This window comes from Erithacus rubecula, assembly GCF_903797595.1.
Source record: "Erithacus rubecula genome assembly, chromosome: 5".
Lineage (NCBI taxonomy): Eukaryota > Metazoa > Chordata > Aves > Passeriformes > Muscicapidae > Erithacus > Erithacus rubecula.
In genome coordinates, this window is record NC_136687.1 from 29,857,770 (window position 1) to 29,881,573 (window position 23,804).

Genomic DNA, 23,804 nt, shown 5'->3' on the forward strand with positions numbered 1-23,804 from the left:
GGAGCCGCGGCAGCGCCCCCGGAGCCCCGGCAGCCTGGCACCGGCCGCGGCATTGGCCGGGAGCGGGCATCGCTGGAGCGCCGCTGCCGCCTCAGCCGGGAGCCGCCGAGCCCTGAGCGCGGCCTGCCGTTCGCTTGGTTGTGCCGCTGCCAGGCGCGGCCTCCGCTGTGGTTCTGCCAGCGGACCTTACCGCTGGCTAGGGAAGGCAAACCAAGGCAGACTTGGGTCTAGGAAAGAAAACAATTACGAATTAATTTAGATTCCCCCCACCCCCTAAGCAGGGCCATCGTCCTGCCCAAGCTCTGCCACCATCCCAGGAAGACTGGCCAGACAAGGCACACTGTGAAACCCAGCTCTCCCCTTCAGCACCTTGCAGCAAGTTCATCTCCAGTTTGAGCAGGACTAGAATGCGCAATGATGGGTCTGGGCACAGCCGCCTGTTAATCTCTGCTCAAAACACATTTGCAAAAACAACTTCGATTGTCACCTACATGAGCTTGAAGTATCCCAGAGAAGGTGAGTGTCCAAGGTGTACAATTCTGTTCCTTAGCACTGTGGTATTTCCTTCTCTGTCAAATAAGTTCCTCATAATCACTGCCATCACTTAAATTGAAAGTCACGTATTTAAAAAACAAATAATAATGGCATGGTTTTAATAGTTTAAATGGAGCTAGTGAAAAAGAAGCCTAACACTGTTCCCTTAGGGCATACATAGTTCTGAAATTAATTCACAGACATGATGAAATTACCTTCTCCCTTGGAAAAGCTAATGTAAATTATTTTAGTGGAATATGAGCATATACAGTACAATTTTAAAGGTGCAGAAATCCAGGTAGATAGGCGGTGATCAGTTCAGCAGAATTATTTCAGTAAGTGACAGTTTTCACTGCTCTTTTATATGGAAAGAAGTACACTTGTGTAATTACCAAATGTTGTATTGGGTTTTTCCCTGAACAGCTAGCCAAGCAAATTAGTTAACAAACAAAATTCCTACACTTCTAACTATGCTTTGTTAGGGATGAAATACCTCTGCACAGATGCCAGAAATCCACAGTCATTGTTTATGTAACTTTGAAGACTCTTTTGAAAACACACATATCCAGCATTAGCTTATGACTAAATAGTTTTGCATTGCCCAAGAGGCTGTGTTTTGGTTTTTTTGTTTTTGTTTTAAAGGTCTTCCCTCCCCACATTACTTCAGCAATTCAGAGGTTTCAAACTGCACCTGAGGAATCTCATCTTTCCAGCCTAGGCACTTACACACACATCTGCATCCGGCCAGCCAAAACTCTTTTCAAATTCCTGCTATTAATTAGTTCTTGAGCTTCAGGTCACATTTTGCACACCTCATTAGTGCCTGCAAAACTCTTTTGCTTTTGAGTAGCTGGTACTTGTACTGGTATAAGCACAGAAGCAGCAGTTCTCATCTGTTTTGTATGGGGCAGCCCCAAGTGCCAGTTAAAGACAAAGGTTCCTGACTACAGCTGTTCTGGAACATTACTAAGCAAAAATTCCTCTGTGATTTCTATCTCAGATCACACATCTTGTATAGGTATCAACGAAATTATATCGGAAAAATGACTCTATTAAAAGTGTGAGCAGTGAGATAAACCGAGATGTGCTGCTGAATCTCACACCCTTCTGCATCAAAAGCAGCCATGCAGCCCATTGTTAATTGTCTTTGCTGAAGGGAGCTGCTGCTTTCATAGACTGTTCTTCACTCTGCCTGTTAAGTCATTAATTGATGCTTTAAAAAATGTAGGTTTCTTGGGTTGTATCATCTACACAGAATGAATCAGGATTAATTTTAGGAGTTTCTTGGTACTTAAAGTCACTTGGGACTGCTGGAAAACATCACGTTGAGGCCACAGTTTTAACCACACAAATCTGCAGGCATCACTCTCCCGTTTTGATTGTTGCCTCTGTCCCTGCTGCTATAGAAACAGATCACACTGCCAAAAATGGAAGGATGATAATCATCTGGAAAAAAGACAAAGCTGGGAACACAGCTAATGATTATTTTGAAAGCACTTGCTTGCATTTTGATATTATTCCCTTTTTGTAGAGAGACAGCCAGAAGCAACGGAAGTGGAAGCAGTGCTTTACATTTCAGAAGAAACCACGAACAGCATTTCCTTTCAATTATCCTTTTAAGATTTTTTTTTTTTTTAGTATCTATATGGACAAAACAAACTACATTGCAACAAACAGTTTCTGATCACTGGGAGTGGTCACTGAAGACTGCTACACTGATGTGTCATGGCTTGGTGCCGTTTTCTTTGAATTGCATTCAGAGTTTCTGCTCCTTTGGCCTACAGGTGTGTTCTGCAGAGCATTTTGGGCTTTTGCTTTTCATTTCCGACAGGACCGGCGGTAGCAGGGAATATCCCGGTGGATATCCCGCAGCCCGTCCGGTCACTTATTGACGATTTAGCGCCGGGCAACGGCCGGAGGCGGAGCAAAGCGCAAACGGAGAATGCCATCGTTACCTTCCCAGTGTTCGCCGTGCCATGGAGCAGGGCGGCGGCGGGCCCGGGCCCAGCAGCGGGGCCGGAGGCTGGGCCGGCAGCCGCAGGAGCTCGGCCCCAGCGGGGGCCGCGGCCGCGCTCCCTGGCGGCCGGCCCCGGGAGAGCCGGGCCCGCACGGCCCGGGAGGCGCGGCCCGAGCCGCCCTCGGGCGCGGGCTGCCGGGGGAGCTGGCCCGGCGCTGCTGGATGGCGCTGCGCTGCGAGCCGCTGCCGCCGGAGCCTGCCGCAGGTACTGCTGCTACCCTGCCGCAGGTACCGCTGCTACCCTGCCGCAGGTGCCGCTGCTACCCTGCCGCAGGTGCCGCTGCTACCCTGCCGCAGGTGCCGCTGCTACCCTGCCGCAGGTGCCGCTCTCGCCCTGCCGCAGGTGCCGCTCTCACCCTGCCGCAGGTGCCGCTCTCACCCTGCCGCAGGTGCCGCTGCTACCCTGCCGCAGGTGCCGCTGCTACCCTGCCGCAGGTACCGCTCTCGCCCTGCCGCAGGTGCCGCTGCTACCCTGCCGCAGGTACCGCTGCTACCCTGCCGCAGGTACCGCTCTCACCCTGCCGCAGGTGCCGCTCTTACCCTGCCGCAGGTACCGCTCTCGCCCTGCCGCAGGTGCCGCTCTCACCCTGCCGCAGGTACCGCTCTCGCCCTGCCGCAGGTGCCGCTCTCACCCTGCCGCAGGTGCCGCTCTCGCCCTGCCGCAGGTGCCGCTCTCACCCTGCCGCAGGTACCGCTCTCACCCTGCCGCAGGTGCCGCTGCTACCCTGCCGCAGGTACCGCTCTCGCCCTGCCGCAGGTGCCGCTCTCACCCGCCCGCCCCGGCCGGCAGCTCTCGCTTTGCTCCGATGGAGGTTTGAGCCCTTCCGCGGCGGATTTAGCGCACGCCAGGCTGTATCACTGAGCGGTTTTTTCGGGCTGTCTTCACTCAACTTTTCTGCTTTATAACAGAGCCTTCTCTATCATCTTAGTCTTTTGAAGAGCTTAATAAAAAGGGTGCCCGGCCAGCTTCGGACCTTTACGCAGGTTCCATCCCTATGGGACAACCCGAACGTGTGTCTGTTTTTAAGCAGAGAACCGCTCCCGTGGTACCCTGCTGGCAGAAGCGAAGGAGCCGCTGGTGAGGAGAGATGGAGAACCTCCAGCACCTTTTCTGGTTGGACAAGAATACTATGAACAGGTTGTGCATTCCCTCTTTTAATCAAATATTATAAAGCAGACAATTTTCAACACCTTTATGAGCAAAAAAAAGGACACTTTAAAAAACCTGTAAGAAGTGCCCTAAGCCTATTTTTATCCCATTAAAATCACCAGGTGTTCCCCCAAATAAGCTTTTCCTACACTTTCCCCAAGTATCTAGTGAGGTCTGCCAGTTCCCCCACAAGGTCTCCTAAGGACCATGTGAGAAAGTAGCAGCCTGTCCTTACAGCTAACCTCCAGGCCAGGTTGGGTTTTTGGGCAGCTGACTGCCCAAATACAACACACTTTGTTTTCAGTTAAAGTGAGAGTGAGCCCTGACCAAGACACAGCTTTTGATCTTTCTTCCCCACCTAGGAAGTGGAACTTGTTAAAATGTATTATCTTCAAGATCTCCCTCCTTGCCCACTTTGGCTAAAATTGGTCATCAAGTCTTTGAAAGTAAATGCCCAGGGAACAGAGTAAGACTGGCTGGCAGGTGACCTTAAACCTCAGCTTCTTGTGAAAATTACAACTGAGTTCAGGAAGATAGAAAAGAATGTAGTAGAAACACTGAGTCAGGTGTTTTCCAATGTGACATGCACGGATTCAGTACTGTTTACAGTGCAGCTGTGGTACTGTGTAAATCAATCTCATGGTTTGCAGCAGGAACAGAATTAGCTCACTCAGGCTTTCTGCTTTCTGGGCCCTGTCCTTAATGTTTTTTTAATGAATTACTGAGACTAACTACATGGAGCTGAATGAACAGACTCGTGTTCGTTTATTGCCAAGCTGGCTTGGATGTCCATGATAGATATTGCTGTGCATCCCTAAATTTATTCTTTGAGCACATTTTAATTTTCAGATTTTTTAATGTATGTCTGTAGTGCCTAAAAATGCACATGCTCACAGCACTATACTTTTAGATACTAGAACAAAACCCACTTCCTAATCACAACCCTATGTCTCCTTCATACAGCACTAAATTCTCAGGAAAGGTGAGATGAAATGTGCCTCCTGTACTTCTTTTTCTGATATTCATGACAGCTAGTTGTAAAAAGAAACTGGTTGGTTTGCGTTTTTTTTTCCCCCCAGAGTTCTTTAAAAATACAAAGCCCCCACAGTCATAATGGATAAGCTCCCAAGACCATTAGTAGTTTAAGATAACAGCTTGGACAGTATTAATGGGGGCAATTGGTAGTTGTGAGGACATTTGACGTACTGTTGAAGTGTTGCTTGGTTCTCAGCTATTGCAGTCTGACTTTTTTTTTTTTTTTTTAACACACATAACATTTGAAGTAAAAATACAGAGAAGAACATTTTAATTTCAGTGTTATTTTTACGTAGTGTTTACGTGTAAAAATATTTCAGTTAGGATACCAGGCTCAGTTAGCTGTTGTATTAGAGTTGTTTAACTGTATTTTTAAATATGGTTTCTTCTCAGAGTTAATGGAGAAGCAAGTACTCTCTGAGATTCATTCTTAGGAGTGAAAGTATCTCTGTTGTTGCAGATCATAACTCTGTAAGAAACATGTGGCAGACATCTGGGTCCATTAAAGTCTTGAGACATCTGTTTTATTAGTCTTTGTGAAACCAACCCTTAGCAGATGTAAAATCACACTGTTAACCCCTTGAGGTGTTAGAACACTTGACCTAAGTTAAAGGATGTCAGATACATGGGGCAGGGACTCTGAATTAGACTTGATCTCCTCAAGTTATAAAGATGGCAGTTTGTGGGTGGGGACAAGTTTGTCAGAACAATTTTTGGTTCCCTAGTTTTCTTGTGGTTATTAACTAACTCTGTCTCTGTTTTCTGCCAGTTCTGTGGTTGCAATTTTTTGTTCTTTGTTCACGAGATAAATACTCCAAGTGGAAAAATTGTAAGGGTGTATATATCATAGAGTTACTGTTTTGTTTTCTCTTTCCCAGGGGTTGTATAAAGAAGCATTAAAGCAATTTGAAAAAATCAAGGATACAGATTTTCAAGCAATGTATCAGCTTGGTGTAATGTATTATGATGGACTTGGCACTAAAAAAGACCCTGTGAGTAACTTAGCTGCACAATTTTTGTTTTTCTTCTAATATTAGCTGATAATTACTAGGAACTTCTTTGGAAGCATGATTATTTACTTTTTTAAACAGCCTTTTCATTTAGAGTTAGTTTCATAAAGTGCAGATGTTTACAGAGCATCATTAAAGCAAAGGCTCTGGGTTGAGGAAGTTCTCAAAAATGGCTGTAATAAAATAGGAATAAAAAAATACAGTAATTTCTATTTTACAATTAGCTTTCAAGGATTTGGTTGGCCTTCATGTAGAAGCTATGTTAACAAATTGCTTTAAAGTTTTTGCTTTTTAATAAGCAATTTTTGTACATGAAAATAAAGTATGTCAAAATGGAAATCAAACAACCTTATTTCATAGCATGAACTCTGTGGCACAAAGATTTTTTAAAGGTACTTTTCATTCTTTTGGCACAGATGCCTGAGATGATTGTGCTTCTGCCAATGGTTGACAGTAATATTTTTAAATCAGACACATGAAAAAATACATTTGCAAGATACTGAAGAATTCAAACTTAAGAATTACATTTTTTTTAAAAGGAAGATAAAGGAATGACTTGCTACAATAAAGAGTTAATTTGTTGGTGAAGATGATCTTAAAAAGTGGCATGGGGAAAGTATACAAATATTAGGGATAAAAGGGTAGATTATAAGACCCAAAAAATGAACCAAAGAGTATATTAACAAGTGGGACTCCTGTCTAGTGCTTACAGTGTTCTCAGCAGAACTGAAAACATTCTGATTGGCATTTAGAGGTGGTTTATTTTTTCTGTATGCCTGCATAATTACCACATTTGTTTACTTGCAAATAAACATTTTAACAAACTTTCTTTCTTGTGCATTACAGTATGAAAGCTGAATAAAAGCAAAACCTTTTATAAAGGACTGTTTCTAGTGTATTTAAACGGGGTGTCCATGCTAAATCCTAACTGTAAACCTTATTTCTAAAGTACTTCTGAGGCCCAGTTGCTCAGATGCAATGTTCTCTGCTTATTTAACATTATCAGGTTTTGGTCTTTATGAGTCTAAAGCATTTTAAATGCAGGGACTTGAAAGTGTACTATGTGTCACTTTGCCTTCTTGTTAAGGTTGTTTTATGATTTCAGATACATTATGCAATATTAAAAAGTTCTTCAAATTCCAAAATTGAAAATGTTGCATACGTAGGATGTGACATTAATTTACATGAACACAATAATATTTTCTGGAAAAAATTTTGTCAGTGGAGTAATTTATTATCAGATGAACATTTACAAGGAAATGTTTTACACTAAAAATATGCTGGGGTCAAAAATTTACAGGCTGTCTGTTAACCAAAGATCAGTTCTGCTTTGGTATGGCACTGTTTGCCAAGTTGTCCTGTCAGTATGCCTCATCCTTTCTTCCAAGGGGAAAAAATTACCTGTCTTACAGAAGTTAGTACATTCTCAGGTTATATATTTCATCCTCTTCACAGTCTGAACATAATAACTTAAATGGCTCAATTTTAGGAAAGGGGAGTGGAATACATGAATAAAATACTCAACTCTGATTCCCCAGAAGCAAAACACTTGAAGTTTGCAGCAGCCTACAATCTTGGCAGGGCTTATTATGAAGGATGTGGTGTTAAACATTCAACTGAAGAGGCTGAAAGGTAAGGGCAGTCTGTGATTTTTCTGAAAAAGTATAAGACTGTGTGTTTCTTAAACTTTCTTGTTCCCATTTTCTTAGGCTATGGCTTACTGCTGCAGACAGTGGAAATCCAAATGCAAGTGTAAAGGCCCAGAGTACTTTAGGAATGCTTTATTCTATGCCAATTGTAGAAGATCTGGAGAAGGTAAAGCCCACTGGTACCTTTTGAAATAAAAATTACTAATGAATAATTTTTTTTTATTTCAGAGAAATAATACAGTGGTATATTTGACTCTGAAAATTGTATTTTGAGTAGTTAGACATTATCATCCATTTAAGCCTGTGTGAGCAGATGGCCAGAATTCCTCATTTTGACTCACTTGACACTGCTAGCTAAGATTTATTTTTTTTTTTAGAGTGTCAAAAAGAATGATAGAATGGATTAAAGTTTTGTCAGCTTTGGTAACCTTCATAATTCAAGCAGGTAATGCTGATTGACAGCTCTGACAGTAAATGAAGCAGGTTTAAAAGCCTTAGAAGAAGAATTCTTTCTTTTATGTTTAAACACTTCTTACAGGATGGTTGGTGTAAAAGCTTTTATGGAATCGGTATATAAGAAAATTAGCTAAACAGATATGTACTCCAACTTTGTGCCTCTTGTTTAGGCCTTTTTCTGGCATTCAAAAGCATGTGGCAATGGAAATCTGGAATCACAGGGAGCACTTGGCGTTATGTATCTCTATGGACAAGGTACATGTAAAGACACTGAAGCTGCTTTGGAGTGTTTGAGAAAAGCAGCAGAACTTGGAAACATCTATGCTCAAGGCCATCTTGTGGAATATTATTACACTAGAAAGTTTTACTCAAAAGCTGCTGCAGTAGCCAAAAGGTAATTTTTGTTTTATTTTTCTTTAGGGTTCTTCATGCAAGACCACATAAAACAGATTTAAATTATTAATAAGATTATGGTCTTATTTTTTATACTCAAGAAATATATGAGATGATGAATTGCAAAACATCTTTTACAACAGAATAGCCAATGACAAAATTAATACTAAAAAGATTCTCAGTTACTCAGTATGACAGAACTTTTCCTTCTGATCCTATGAAGCAAAACAGCCTTGAACTAGAATCCAAAGCAGATGGCTACATGCAGTCCTGCCTGCCTTGTCCACTATCCCCTCTAGGCTCCTGCCTTCACCATTCCCTTTAACCCCTACAGTCATAGTGTCAAATAACCCTCAGGTTGGAAGAGATCTCAGTGATCATCTGGTGTGACCTTTCTTGGCAGAAGCACAGTCTAGACACAATGGCCAGCACCCTGACCAGCTGAATCTTAAAAGTGTACAAGGCCTGTGAATCCACCACTTCCCTTTACCTGCTTTTCCATCTTTGGTATGCTTCTACCTTGGTTTTGAGCAGGCTCAGGAAATTGGAGTTAAGCCAAGGGGGTCTCTTGCTCCACCTACTTTCCTTACCTTTAAAGGGGATAAACAAACAGTTAATTTTGTTTCCAGGGGAACATTCATGAAAAATTCCCAGCACTCACTAGTTCCTTTATTCTCCATGGAAGCTTCCTATTGAGACCCTCCCAACTCTGCTGTGAGCTGAAGTTTACTATTCTGAAATCTAAAACCTTTGTGTTAGTACTAACCCTCAGAGTGCTCAGTAGGATCCCAGACCCTCAATACTGTGATCACTGCACCCAAGGTTATCACTCACTGAGGTGCTACAAAGAAGATTTTCTTTATTTGCGAGTAGCAAGTCAAGCAGTTCCTCATTCCTGATCAGCACATCTGACATTTGGTTGAGGCAGAAGTACTCCACTGCTCCATGCCAGGAACTTCATGGATGTCCAGGGAGTTGCTGTACTCTTCTTGCATCTAATGTCAGGGTAGTTCAAGTCACCCATAAGATCCAGATTCTGTTACCCAAAGCAAAGTGACCCAAGTATTGTCTCGTTGGACTTACTGTCCTTTTTCAGAGATGAGTTAACAGATGCCCAGTGTAAGATTGCTCTTGAGATGATCCCTCTGATCCTAGCCTAGAGGCATTCAATAAGGCTTCCAGAATTGCCACAGTTAACTTCTCCACATTCAGGGTTCTTCTTAGATCACAGCATGACTCCTCCTCTTTTTCTGTCTTTAAAAAACAGCCAATCCATCCATCACGATCCTCCTGTCACGTGAGTTGTTCCACCATGCTTCAGTTATTCCTATGATGGAGTGACTTTGAGTGGGTGCAGAGCTCCAGTTCCTCCTGTTTGGTCCTCAGGCTGTGTGCACTGTACACACACACACTTGGGGTGGTTGTCTTCTAGTCCTCATCCTGAGAAGCAGCTGAGGAACAAGAGTTGTTGCTCTGGTTGGCCTGGTTTATTCCCCAGTTGTTGCAATGTGGCACAAGTGCAACTACTTCAGGTCCACTTCTAGTCAAGTAGGACAAGAGCACTGTTGGCACAATGTTCTATAGCTGACAAACAGCACATTTCTGTGACAAACCTCCAGAGTTTACCAGTGTACAGCTAAAAGTTCAATCTGTCAGTCAGATTATTGGTTTGCTGGAAATAACATGCAGATAGATGAACTGCTTGCACAAATGGCACATGATAACATGCGTGCTCTTTGGGGTATGTCTACATGGCTGCTGCTGCAGAGCAGTAAATATGTCACAATTTACCATCTTACAGAAGCTGCACCTGATGCACTATATATATATATATGCACTATACATGCACTTGATGCAGAAGCCACTGCATAACAGAAGCTCTGGTAATTCAGTAGTTCAGCTATGGATGCAATTTTCACTACTCCATGCTGAGGAGGAGTAGAGCAAACTCTCTGAGCTCCTGCTTTTCTTTCTTTTGCACTGTCAATAGAGTGATAGCTGTTCAGTCTGGTCTAGCCTATCTCACTTGGAATGAATCCTCTCCAGTCAATGCTGCATAGTAGTAGATTGTCCAGACAAATAAAGAGTTCACTTCATCAGCTGCCATTGTGATCGCAGAAAACAGCAATGAAATACCACAGTAATATCAGAGGTGACCATTTCTGAAATAAAATACTGCAACCATACTTGAGACAGTTCCACTTAATTAGAACTGAAGTAAGCCTTGAGGCAAAAATCTCAGCAGTTCAGCCGGTAGTATCAAGCATCAATACCTTTTCTGCTAAATTTTTTCCTTCTATGTTCATAGCAACTACATTTGTTACATTATTTACAAACATGAAACATTATGTGACTATATACAGTATAAGCTTGCCTAATATTTGGAGTCTGCATTACCTATTGATACTTCAAATAATTCAGATATCCCACACAGTTGTACTTACCAATTGTACTTACCAATGTTCTTGAAGTCAGCTGTGCTGAAATAGTATTTTTGCTTGACTTGACTGAATATCATTATTTGCATCAGCATTCTGTAGATTGTATTTTGAAAAGGGAAAAATGTTTTGTATCAGGATAACAAGAGGTAATATGTTACTGTTGTTTTATTTGAATGTTCTTGCAAAATAAGAACAGTTGTGGTACCGTATTTGTTAATGGGACCAAATTAGGTGGAAGAACATCATTCTCAATACATCCAAGTGATCTAGCAAGTACTGAAGTGCAGAGGGTCGTTGAGAACAATCTTTCATAAACACTGATTTATAGGAAGTACCTATAAATTGAAATTACTTGCACTTTTCCTTCTTCTGTCAAGAAGACAGTCTGTGTCTGTGACTTTGACACAGCTAAAATTATGTGTAAAGAAGCATATAATTACTGTCTGATACCTGGATATGGGGCTTGGGAGTGTTTGTTTCAAGACAACGAAAAAAATCAGTTCTCTTTAGGTGTAACATTTTCTAATATTATAGTGATTATACTTGGTAATCCTAGCTTAATAATTAAAACAACATTTCCTCTGTCCCTCTGATTCTTAAAATGGTTCTTAGTAAAAACATGCTGAAACTACAATGACAGCAAGCATGCAGAAGAAAGAAAATCATTAAGCTGAGATGGCAGTAAGTGGTTTTCCTGAGAGTTTTATAACCAGGGGTTCTCAATATGTCCAAAATTTTCTGATTACTATGATTTGCCAATATCTTTGTAAGAACTGGAAATTTTAGAATCACATAATGGTTTGGGTTGGTTCTTTAAAGATTATTTAGTTCCAGTCCCCATGCTGTGGACATTTTCCATTACATGAGATTGCTCATGTAGTGAAGTAAGATGAAATAAGAGCTACATGAAATACTACATAAAATAAGAGCTTTGCTTTCCTTCCACATATAATTTCCACAAAATAATTTAATGGGAACAATTAGCATAAAATATGTTGCCTTTTATAACTAGTATAACTATAGTGAAAAGTTGTATACTTGTCTGCTGTTTAATATCACAATATATAAATAAGACTAACTTAAAATCAAATACAAAATAGAAGATGCTGAATACATGTAAATTTCAGCTTATTTTGGATAACAATGTAAACAGAAAAGAGGCATTGTCAGTCATATATGGTCAACTTTCATTATTGCTTGAATTAGCATTATCTAATGTAATGCTCTAAATTCCACAACAGGGTTATGGAAAATGATGACATCAACATGCTAGCCAAGATAACTGATTGTCATCCAACATATGTAGCCCAGGGGGCTGCTATGGCTGCTTTCTACTTGGCTAGATGCCTCCAGCTTGGCCAAGGCATAAACAAAAACCAGGATGCTGCTGAGTACTACTATTCTAAAGTAAGTTGAGAAAGTCTTACAGACTAGTTTATGTCTCCTGAAATGGAGTGATACCTTGAATCTGATTCTAGTCTAAACTTGATATTTCATTAAGGACTCCAACACTATGCTAAAAAAATATTTGCAAGAAAATGTAGAGTGATAGAAGTGTACTGAAAACTACTAAAACCAGCCTTGAAGGGATATTACCTGCCCACTTGCTTAAGCAAGCAGTATAACCAACAACAACAAACCTATGGTAATCACCACAGCAAAGAGCTTTGTAAGTTGCAAGACAATTAGCTAAATAATTTGAATAATTTTATCCCAAATTAATTTGCTTTCTGTAATTCTCTCACAACTGAAAAATCATAAGTTCCATATACTTTAGACTCTGTAACAATTACAACCTTTATTAACAATACTTAAACTGGCCAAAACTGATTCTCATGCCTATTTTTATATTTGCATTTTCCATGATAGCTCAGGATCTACTGTTTCCCTGTCCAATATACACAGGGGGGAAAAAATAAGTTACATTTTTTTCCAAAGTTCTACATTTGGAGTAAGATTGATGAGAAATAAGCTTGAGGAAAAATACTAATAATGGCCTCTAGAAGATTAATCTGTTGAGTAATATCAGTGATGCCTAAAGGCATCAAGGCAAGGTAATTATACCAGCTGAAGGGGATGTAGCAAGTTGGCATCTGTGCTTCAGAGACTGTATGGTTTCTGTGCATGAAGTGACCATTTGTTTCTGCAGGTAGAATACTTTGGTGTCCATCTTGGTGCAATCTAAATGAATGGAGTTATGTAAATGATAAATTATCAAATAATTTTTATGGCTCTTTACTCAGGGAAGTCACTGTTAGAGAAGGCTTAGCACAGCAGGTGATCTGAATACAGACATTTTAAATTTTTTGTTCTCCCACTGTGAAAAATGTTATAGAGGATATGATGAGGAGGAGATCAGCAAAGGAACATAAGCTGAGCTATTATGACCATTGTAGCCATTACTCCTAGGTCAGGCATTGAAGAGGTCCATCAGGATTGAATTGCTGCATGGCTTTGTAGGAGTGTAGCCATTCCCAGTGTCTTCTAAAGTGTAGTAAAATTGCCACAACTAGAAAGAAGACTACAACTTTCACTCATTTTTCACTTGCTGTACACTTGAGACTGATCTAGGAATGTCACTAATGTCTTGCTATAAACAGACAGTTCCTATGACTGGCGTCATGTGTCTCTAAATCAATAGCAAAAGAGAAGCAACATAAAATAAATAAGGAAGGTCCCTGAAACAGTAACTTTAAATGAGTTGTGGGGGTGTCCAGGTTTTATTTTTTAACCTGGAAAATTCTCATGTTAACTGCACAATTACAGTTACTTAAAGTCATGTTTGTTATAATTGACTGCTCAGCTCAGGTTTTGGCCTACCATTCCTACACCAAGTCAGTTTTTTAAGAGATGAGAAAGAGAATATAGGCATTCCTAAGAGTCCTGAAATAGATGATGGATGTGAGTGAAACTCATCCAGTCTGTAATCAGATTTATTTTTCCAACTGTGGTGCTGCATATGCCATACCAACACACAGAATTTAAAAAAATAAACCCAAACTAACACTACAGTCCAGCATGCTAATTTAAATACTGGTTTTTTTAATAATGTGGCATCAGAAAAAGGACTCAAATCCAAATGTGTTAACTCTTCAATACTTTAGCAAGTTGTCTCAGTTTTTTTGACACTTAAAGACTTTCTAATGTCATATTGATAACATACAATTTTATTGTAGCTGTAAACCAGAACTCGGTATTTATTTTTAAAGGCATGTCATCTGGATCCTGCTGTTTCCTCTCACCTTGAACTGGCAGCTAATCTTGGGAGAATTTAGTGTTTCTTTTAACTGTGACTAATGTATAAATATATTCCCTACAATAAACCATCCTTAATCTTCAGCAACTACAGACTGTTCATCACTTGTGGCTTGTTTTTCAACTTTCTATAAATTATTATTTAAAGCAATTCACTGATTCATTTTATCTAAAATAAAGTAAAAAGCTCACACTCTCTTTAACTCAGATGAAGCCAAGACAGATTTTTTAAAAAATTGTACTGAAGACTTAAAGGTTTATTAAGGACATTTCACTGGGACAGATGTATTTTCTTCGTGTCATATTGCTACATAGCACATGAATCATAACAAACCAAATAAAGATGGTTTCCTTTCTGCATGTATAATATATAAATTTTAATATTCTGAAAAGCTTGAACCCAAATTTGTCTCATTTTCACATACAGCCCACTCACAGGCCATAGCCATTTTTAAAGCTTAACTTGTTAGTGGTGCTTTTATTTTCTTCCACATACTTTCTAAAGCATCTAGATTTACTTAAGAGTAAATTATAGGAGTAAATTTAAGAGATACATTTTACTTTTGGATTGCAGAGACCCAAAGTTGGAAACTGACCAGTAGAACACCAAGCTTTACAGTTCAAACCATACCAGCTTCTAAAACTAATAAATATTACTTACAAAACTGTGGGTGGAAAGCCTCAGACATTAGTATGGAAATATCCAAGACACGTGCTCAGGACAAGGCCTGTTTTCCTTAATCCTTCATACTGCATTCACACTGCCTCTGTATTAGAAATAGTTGGAAATCATCTGGCTAGAAGTATGTATGCATGTATGTCTGAGCAATGTCAAGCCAGATTTTTTATCAAAAGATACTTTGATACACCACTAGAAAAACTTATTGATTGGTATGACAAGCTTGCACATTTCTAAATGCCTGTTTACTTATTAAGCTTTGTAAGTGCAGAATTTGCCTTGCTTCTTAGGACTGTGCCATGACTTCAAAACTTTTCTGAAACTGTTGGAACAGAAAGCTAGATGTTGATTTAAACAGACCATACAGACTGTATGTACTTTACAATACAGCCAGTCATAACTGCAAGTAGTTTTTCTAAGAGCACAACTGTACCGAGTTGAGAAGACAGTAAGGAGTGTCAGCTGGGGATTTTTGATGATGTTTAATTATTCAGATGTGCATTAACATCATATTTACATGTTTTTACATAAATTAAAAAAAAAAAAAAAACAACTACTGAAGACAGTTTTCTTTCTTTGTATAAAATAAGAGAAAGATTTGAAGGTTATTTGAAATTGGGGCATTTGAATAAAACAGCCCTGAATAATATCAGGGAAGTTATCAGAATGGTTTAATTAAATGTCTGCTTGATCATTCATAGAAGCAATTCATAAGCACTAATCTCTGAACTAACATTTAGCACAGGCATTCTGTTAGGACATACCAGTTACAATACATAATTTTGACACAGACTTCAAAGCAATGTAGATATTTCTTATGAAACTAGTGCTGTCAAACTCATTGATCCATTGTCAGTACAGCCTCATTATGAAGTGCTGCAATCCAGTTGTGATATTTATTGCTTACAAATGCTTCAAACTACAGGAAATCTTTGGTAAAACCAAAATTGATAAAATTTTCACAATAGCTTTACATGTAGTATTGCACGACAAGGCTTTTTCAATACACAAGAGAAAAAAAAAGGAATGCTCAGATCCTCAGTGAGGAGATTAGAACTGTACAACATTCATTATTTTACCACTATAAGCAAAATTTCTTTCCATAAATGTTTAAAATATCTTCTGGTTTCTTTCAGCATATATGAACATTTATTTTTCAATCTATATTTGAAACAGAGGAGTAGTCAAATAGAACAATTTAAATAAAAATTGGCAGCTATACAGCATTTTTTTGCCTACCCTACGACAGCATCAGATCTTTTCAAGTCTGTTTACTTCACAAAAAACTCAAGAGGAAAGAAAAATGCTAAAAATAATCATAGTCCTCGGCCCTCTATGGAAAAGAGGAAAATAAGTTTCATGTCTATTCTTGAACATAGACATTTCTCTAGTGGTCCAATTGTGCAGATTCAAACCTAAGTGGCATTAAGCTGCTCTAAATGAGCTCTCAGCTCAGGACACAGTTCAGTTAGCAGCAGTTCCAGCAAAACCTGAAAAACAGAAAAGAGTTAAAATGATGCAGGTGCCAACCAAATGAGAATTTCATCTTCCCTTCTGTCATTTTTAGGCAGTCACAAGTAACAGAAGCACATAGGTCTGATGACATTCATCGTTCGTGCAACTACTTTTCTTTCATCCAGAAGTCAGCACATGCCCTACAGATAACATGGGAAATGTCTTAAGGATGAAAGGAGGCAAGTGTTAAGGGCAGCTCTGTTCAGATGAGGATTTTCCACCCACTCTAAATTGGTGCTGTTCTGTCAAAGGCTCCATAGAATCAAGCAAGCACCAGGGCATGCACCTTCTCTCCACTGCTGGGGCAGAACTGTGTGACAGGCTGCTGTCTGGAATGTTCCAGAAGAGACTGACTGACTGTGAAGGTGTTACACTTAATCCAGCTGCATATTCCAGCCAGTCCTAACAGTTGAGGAGTGGAACACTTGGAGAGCTGTCATGTCCTAACTGTGAGTCTGTCCTAGAGCTCTCCTCTAGAATTCTCCAAGGTGTGTTTATTTTTCTAAGCTGTATGAAGAAATTAGTTTGTACTTTATTAAGTCATGCACACTGGATGTGGTAGAGGATCTCTTTTAGACAAAACCAATGCTGCTGTTAAACAGTTTTTTGTTATTCAAACTTAGTCAAATGATCAAACCTAGAGCATCTGACTTATTTTAATAGCAAATGAATCTCTGCAAAATAACACCCCCTAGGCTTTAATACTGAGTGACTAGAGCTTGGTAACTAAGAGGATGATGAAGTTAAAAAGCTACTTTTCTGATTACTCACATAAAGTAGATGCTTATTAGCCTTCCTCTCTTGCAATGCATTGAACACTTTCACTACACCATGACGGGCATTTTGTTGTCCGACAAGATTCTGCAGAGTATCTGCAACAAACATTACTTCAGTTTATATTGTTTCACTCATGCTAGGCAAAACCTCCACCCACAATCACAGAATCATCATTGTACTACCCAAAATCACAATCATCAAGGCGGGAAGAGACATTCAAGATCATCTAGATAAACCATAAAGACCCATGAAGGAGGGGAAGCAAAGCCACTGCACCTCATTGGCCCTTGGCTACAAGATACACACAATCCTACTCACCAATCTTTTAAAAACACAGCTTGAAAAGATACCCTTATTCTCAAGTTACCCAATAGAAAATAGTGTGTGCATCTCAGAACATTTTAAGTGTTCTAACATGATACATCAAATGCCTTTTCAGTAGTTCACCTCACTGAGTCAAGTCTCATACATCATAAAACCATTCACTTAAATACACCTTCAGCCACAAAGACATGATTTCTACAACATTTAAAACAAATTTAGCACTTGAATTGCCTCTCAATCTTCACAGATGATACTTCCCACAAGAAGGCAGTTAAGAGAATTCTAAGTCAATTATCTACTTTTTGGATTAAATTAGAGACTAAATAGTGATTCAGTGCTCCATCATTAATCTAAGGTGCATTCAGCTATGTCCTGACATATGGCTCCAAGCTCAGAAACAAACAGAAAATCAAACAATACCACAAGTCAACCATGGAAGGCTGTTTAAGTTAAGTAAGTGAGTATATAACACAGGCAGTAAATGGAGGGTTGTTTACACATCAAATGACAAATATTTACATGCATGCACCTACTCCTTTTTTGCAGTAGAAGTTAATTAAGCAACCTAATGTATGGGGGTATGTGAGGTACCTAAGTGAAGCCATAAAATAGCTCATTCTCTTCAGATGGAGCAGAGAAAAAGCATTCAAGATATGTTTAAGTGCATTTCCAAGTGCTAAAGGTAATGATTTTGATTCTTTTCAATTAGATGCCTTTGGGTTTACATGATCTCTGAGGAGTCAGGAATACGTAACTGGATTTCCTGTCCTGTGAGTGGGACAGAATGGAGCATCTCAGAATGGGCCCCAGAAACACTCTTGCTGAAAAGGCAGCTGCCCAGGCTTGGGAGATAAGGGTAGGCAAAGGAAAGTACTGAAAAAAACACTCCCTCTAGGATCTTCTGCCCAGGCTGCAGGTCACTCTCACATTCAGTGCCCTGAGACCTCTTACCAGAAACAGGCAACACACAACACTGACAGCTGGGTAGATCCACCTCTCTCTCCAACTTCAAAATGTAAGAGAAAGAAGTAGTTGGGGCAGTGCCACTCTCTCTATTTGGCAAGCAATTCCAAATAGCTGAGCCACATATTTGCTCACAGAAAACCAGCAGAGAGAGAACTGAGGTTCCTTGATGAATATTATGCACAGAAATACAGCAATTTGGATTTTTCATCCACCAATAATAGCTGAATCCATGCCTTTTACCAAATAGGCAGGATAGGCAAAGTCCAAGACAAAATCATCCTTATTTATGCAAATTGTCATACATTAGAACTCTACAGGAAAATAATTTGATTAACCAGTTTCCTTACTAGTTACTAAATCTGTGATTAAGCAGAATCAAAGTGATCTCACCTGGAATGTTTTCAAGTAGTTTTTGCTGTGCTCTCTGTTTTGTCTCCTGCTTTTGTTCATCACTCTTGGCTCTCGGTGGTGGAGCTAACTTTCCATTTGGCCAAAAAGCATCTCGAAACACCCCAATGTAGTAAACAAGCATTGGCTCACTGAACATCCAGTGCACAGTGTCACGGATTTGCCTGTAAAGAAGTGTAGAAGGGACCCCATCACAGCTAGTCTTTCATGTTTTATCCAGATTTATTCTTTTTACTCCTCAAAGTAGAAGAGATATTTTTCAAATAATTTTGCCAATATACCCAAATTAATTTCACTGGCATCACAGCAGGTCATATTCAGCTCTGAGCGCTCTACAATCTAGGTCACTCCAGATACCTGGCTTAGATATGGAGAAGGCTGCTTTGCAATGTAATCCACAAACATACATTACAAATTACAAGTACTACACTGAAATATGCATAAAAGCTACATTTCCAGGATTGGCACTACAAAGGCTCCACCAGGAAAAGTCAGGAAAATTAGCTAACTAATTGTAGCACACTCCAAACTAGTTGCCAGCAGGTATGTGCCTGCTAGGATAAAAACAGACAGTTTTAATAGAAGCACAGTAAGTTCCTTCACAGATAGCAAAGCACTTGACTGAAGGGATTACAAACAGATAGCAGCCTCCTCCTGTGGCTGCACCACTCAAACTGTAGCCTTCAGCACCAGGAGTCTAAGGTGGAGAGCAGGCTCCAGTCAGTACTGCTGCCATACAGCTAAATCCCTTCAAATCAGTAAATATAAAGTCAACCTACATGCAAAAAGCTACATAGGAGCTTTGCATGCAAGCTATGGTCACACATTCTCTCCCTCTCTGTCCTCCTTCAGGCATTTTCCAGTTACCATTTTCAGCAGGGTATGAACAAATATACCAATCAATTTAAAATTCAGTGAGTGGATACTGTCTGAGATCAGTCCAATTTACTGCTACACAATGTATACATAAGAGGCTTTAAAAGCCATGCTGGCATGTGCAGATTTAGTCACTGACTGGATGGAGAACAGCCTGCAATGCTGGTAGAATACTTGAAAAATTTGTTTCTGACCAGGGATACAGCTTCCACATGAAGGTGTTTACAGACAGTGATGCTCATAGCCTCAGGCAGGCCTCACCTGACAGTGTAAAGATAATGCACATATCTGTGTTTTCTCTAATAAACATAACATAGATGTAAATTGAGCTGTAGAAAACAAATGCAGATTATAATATCCCAACAGGATGTCCAGATTATTTGTTAACAGTTCTGCTGTCAGCCTTATTTTCATAGAATGATGATGAAGGTTCAGTTAAAGCAACAGCTACTTACTTGTTGATAGTTCTTCCAAAAGTGACTTGTACAAGTGCAATTAATGTTTTTCTGACCCACTTGAACACTGAAACAATGAAAAATGATAAAAAATAATGACATTAGGGAACCCATGATCACATGCAAAACCTTTCCCCTACCTCCCACCAAACCAAACCCAAACAACCCACCCCTATAGTAAACATATTGTTATAACCCTGGGTCCATTAATTGTGCAGAGGTTTGATTTTTCTTGATTATGTTCTTTATATTGTTTGCTGTTCAGTTTTTAAGTACTGCAGACTATATAAGCATACATATAACATGCATTCTAGGCTATACTGTAAATTTTTATATGCAAGAATACTTCAAGTTAATTGGGCAATACAACTACTCAAAACCCTTTTTCTACTACTGCAAAAAAATCCCAAATGTCCTGAAACTTCCCACCCTTTTCACACGTATTAGTATAAAGTACACACAGCAGCACCACTAAAATTCTGAAAACATTTTCACTCAAACTAAGAAGTCAGCTTTCCATTACAAATAAAGGCAACAAAATTGAGTGCTTCCAAGTAAATACTGGTTAATCTTTCTTTTATACTGTTCACCATCACAATAAAGTCTATATTTGGAAGATACAGCTGCCATTTTTGGAAGGTGCCACATTTTGCAGTAGTTACTCTGTAAATAATTTTATAGAATATGCATATTCAAATAGAAACAAAATAGTTTTCTTTATTACCATTATTCAGTTACTTTAAGGAGGGGAATTCAGTATTTAAATATACCACAATTCTAGCATCATATTCATCATATAAATTGAAGAACTAAAATGTACATATAATTCACTTTAAATAGACATTAAAATTTATTTCTTTGTCACAGACACATCCTATAATAAAGCCATCTTTCCTTCCTCAGGAATTCCTTCAATCTAACAAACAACCTATTTAAAAGCATACTGTCCTTTTTTCCTTTTTTTTTCTAATTTTTTCATGAAAAATTGAAAAATATAAAGTGCAAATGCTCTCCTCTACCAATTACATTTTTATTGTCATTTTGTATTGTAATTTCACTTTTGAATGAAAGCTCCAGAGTTATGAACTACTTAAGAGCAGCTTGGTTCCAAACTGGCTGTATAGATTGCAAGTATGTTTATTCAAACAGCAAAAAAATCTGAATTAAGAAGTGCCCCACAGAGCCAAGACATTCCATCAGCAGTTGAGCAGGTTTACATCTTACTTCCTCGCAGTTCAAAAATCTCTCCAATCAGCATGAAACACGGTTCAGCAAGAGAGTCCTTCTTCCCATCCACCTCCTCTCCGTAGTCTGACAGGTCACTGTCCTCTTCTGTTTCTTCCTAGGAAGAGAAGGACAACATGGGTATGTACTGCAGCTCCCCAGCCTTCTTCCAGAATGGATTAGTTAGTGCCATGCTCTGGGGAAGGAGCACAGCCAGTCCTCTCAAAAAACAGTGTTAGAGCCAAAACTGCTGCTGGCAGGACCTGACAAACAGGAACCTCACTAGGGAGCTTGAAAACTTCCCATTGGACTAAAGTGATGAGAACACTGCACTGCTAGAATTGTCATCAGTGCTGTATCTTCTGCTTGAAACCTTGTCTCAAAAAGCACCTCAATGCTGCCCAGATTTTCAGAATCTATTGCCTATACTGCCCCATCAACACCAGCTGGGTGAAAGAAAGGGGAGTAGTGTACTGCTAGGAAACAGATGAGAGCTGTAAGCAGGAGATTGCACTCAACAGTTTTTGTGACTGCAAAGCCTCTCTGACACAACACATAAAAAACATTCAGGATGAGGAGCTAGCCAGCTGGAGCTGTTTGCAATGCAAACAGCTGGGAAGAAAAGGGAAAATCTGGTTATTGCACAGGGATAAGCAGGTAGCTGGCTCCCCAGGAGAACAGACAGTGCCTTCACAGCTGAAACCACTCAGTGGGATCAAGCACTAACCAGTTGTCCTTGAAGTAAGCTGGGAACCAAACCCAGCAGTGGAAAGGGAACTGGCCACTGTAGAGACAAGCACCATTAATGAAAACTAGTCACAGGCAGGAACACAACATTGTGATACTTAGAGACCTGAGCCTGAGGATACCCAAGCTCAGGGCAGCAAAGGGAGAAGAGTTATTCAGATAGACTCCCAGAAGATGACTGGGTTGAACCACTTCAATTCTGGCAGTACCATCTATTCAAGACTGAAGGGCAGACAGCAGGTTGTTTCTCACTGTCATGAAGATTGCTTCAGGATCAGGACAACACCACCTATCATTACTCAGGGCAGCCAACACATCCCTTTGGTTTCCTGGATCCTCCCCTGCCTGCCAATGCTTCAAGCAAAGCTAAGAGAGGCAGACCTGACCTCCAATGAGGCTGGTGCAATGCCCCAGTCTCTGGATCAGGAATGGTCAGAAGGATCTGCAAATTTTCTTCAGCCTGCTTTTCAGAGATATCAATCATCTCTTCCTTTCATCCTCATCATTCAATATCTAATACTGGTTTATTTTTCTGCTATTCAGTGACTCTCCAGTCATTTAGAAAATGCAACAAGAACTGTAAATTATTACACTACAGTGCATTTTCTATCCAGTAAATTTATAAATCTAAAAGCCCTTCTTTCTAGATGAGATCAACTTCATTTTTGCTCTGATTTGGTTTTTGGTCCAGAGAGCTAAGAAATGCATTCTAAAGCTAACCCTGTCCAAGGAGTTGTATGTATAAAGAAATTGCTGCAGTATCTAACGCTGAAAACAACACTCAAGAGGTAATATTATTGCTCTGACATGTATTTGAAAAATGTGAGATGAGATGTAAAGGCAAAGCGAGCTGAAAGAGAATTCTCTACTACAAAGTCCAAAATACAAACTAAACCAGGAATTCTCAGTTACAAAACACACAATTATACCAGCTTTACTTGTGGTTTAACCCAGCTGATTGCATTTATGAGCTTGTACTAAATGACTAAATGAAAGCAGTTCAACTGTTTTAGGACAGTATCCAAGATGCTGTCAAGACTGAGCTGATCCAAAGCATTACTGAAAGACATGGGACTCCAGAAAACAGCAGAGCTAATCCCAGACTGCCTCACAATCCATCTCCCTCCATTTTATTTTACTGTTTTCACTTTAGGACAATTGTTTGACATACTCATTCAGACGGTCTAACAGTTCCCACCATCTGTGTTCTGTTGTCTTCTCTTATGTGTAAGCTTAAGGAAAGAAGGGAGAAGAGAGGGAAGAGAAATGTGAAGCAGGATGGCCTTTGTCTGCCTTTGCACAGTGTCTGGCATAATACACTCTAGCCAAAACTAAGCTCCTAGTCCCACAAGTAATAAATAGTATTGCATTTAAACTCAGTAAGAAGTTATCTTCCAACTCCTCTGTTGCCAAACTCTGTGGGCATTTTTTTGCACTACTTCCTTTAGTTTTTCAGTAACTCTTGCATAATTTCTGCTTTGTTTGTTCTCACACACTTCTATTAAAAATTCTCTTTCCTTCTCCTGTATTTCCTAACTATTTCCTCCTACACACTCACATAATACAATACCTATGCAGTCTAGTTATGTCTTGAGGATGTTTTTCAATCAAATAGCAAAATACCAATAGCTTCACACTTCAATGCTTTTATGCTACTTCCACCTACAAGTAATTTTAGTGAATGCACTTTGGATTTTAGAACTCCAGTACTTCTATCAAAGTGGAAAACTGGTTTCTCCAACTTTCTTTATATTTATTACTCTGAATAGAGGCACATGCATTTAGCATCTAGATGCAAATACAGTGTAATTGTGAAAGATACATATATGATTTTCTTATTTCTGACATGCAAGACCACCTTTATCTCTATTAAAAGGCTAGAACTGTACATGC

At 39.7% G+C, this 23,804-nt stretch overlaps 2 protein-coding genes and 1 long non-coding RNA gene across 5 annotated transcripts in view; 1 reads left to right on the plus strand and 2 right to left on the minus strand.

Moving 5' to 3' along the window:
• The first annotated feature begins 94 nt into the window (after window positions 1-94).
• LRP2BP (LRP2 binding protein) lies at window positions 95-14,028 on the plus strand. 3 transcript variants are annotated; one of them, XM_079306756.1, is made up of 8 exons: window positions 95-516; window positions 3,583-3,689; window positions 5,615-5,728; window positions 7,236-7,378; window positions 7,456-7,561; window positions 8,022-8,245; window positions 11,927-12,092; window positions 13,895-14,028. In XM_079306756.1, the coding sequence occupies exons 1-8, from the start codon at window positions 408-410 to the stop codon at window positions 13,958-13,960; spliced, it is 1,035 nt and encodes a 344-aa protein (XP_079162882.1). In that variant the 5' UTR covers window positions 95-407; the 3' UTR covers window positions 13,961-14,028. The 3 variants fall into 3 exon arrangements, with proteins under 3 accessions (XP_079162882.1, XP_079162883.1, XP_079162884.1); XM_079306757.1 differs by lacking the exon at window positions 95-516 and adding an exon at window positions 2,575-2,756 and having other exon boundaries at window positions 3,580-3,689; XM_079306758.1 differs by lacking the exon at window positions 95-516 and adding an exon at window positions 2,575-2,756.
• On the minus strand, window positions 971-2,507 carry LOC306802477. The gene is made up of 2 exons (XR_013774375.1): window positions 1,480-2,507; window positions 971-1,422 (listed from the first exon to the last, which is right to left on the minus strand). It is a non-coding gene; the product is annotated as an uncharacterized lncRNA (long non-coding RNA).
• Window positions 14,029-15,084: 1,056 nt separating the features above from the next.
• Window positions 15,085-23,804, minus strand: part of SNX25 (sorting nexin 25) — a 79,885-nt gene continuing 71,165 nt past the window's right edge. The window contains exons 15-19 of the mRNA XM_079306755.1: window positions 21,165-21,282; window positions 19,941-20,007; window positions 18,592-18,773; window positions 16,906-17,006; window positions 15,085-16,109 (exon numbers count right to left, since the gene is read on the minus strand). Coding sequence (XP_079162881.1) covers window positions 16,035-16,109; window positions 16,906-17,006; window positions 18,592-18,773; window positions 19,941-20,007; window positions 21,165-21,282 — 543 coding nt within the window. The 3' untranslated portion in view covers window positions 15,085-16,034. The remainder of the gene's footprint in view (window positions 16,110-16,905; window positions 17,007-18,591; window positions 18,774-19,940; window positions 20,008-21,164; window positions 21,283-23,804) is intronic.

Bases quoted from the DNA above. Each gene is read 5' to 3' on its own strand.
- LRP2BP (XM_079306756.1), top strand. From the start codon at position 408: ATGCGCAATGATGGGTCTGGGCACAGCCGCCTGTTAATCTCTGCTCAA. The intron at 3,690-5,614 runs GTTGTGCATTCC...TCTCTTTCCCAG, and splicing joins GACAAGAATACTATGAACAG to GGGTTGTATAAAGAAGCATT. The intron at 12,093-13,894 runs GTAAGTTGAGAA...TTATTTTTAAAG, and splicing joins CTGAGTACTACTATTCTAAA to GCATGTCATCTGGATCCTGC.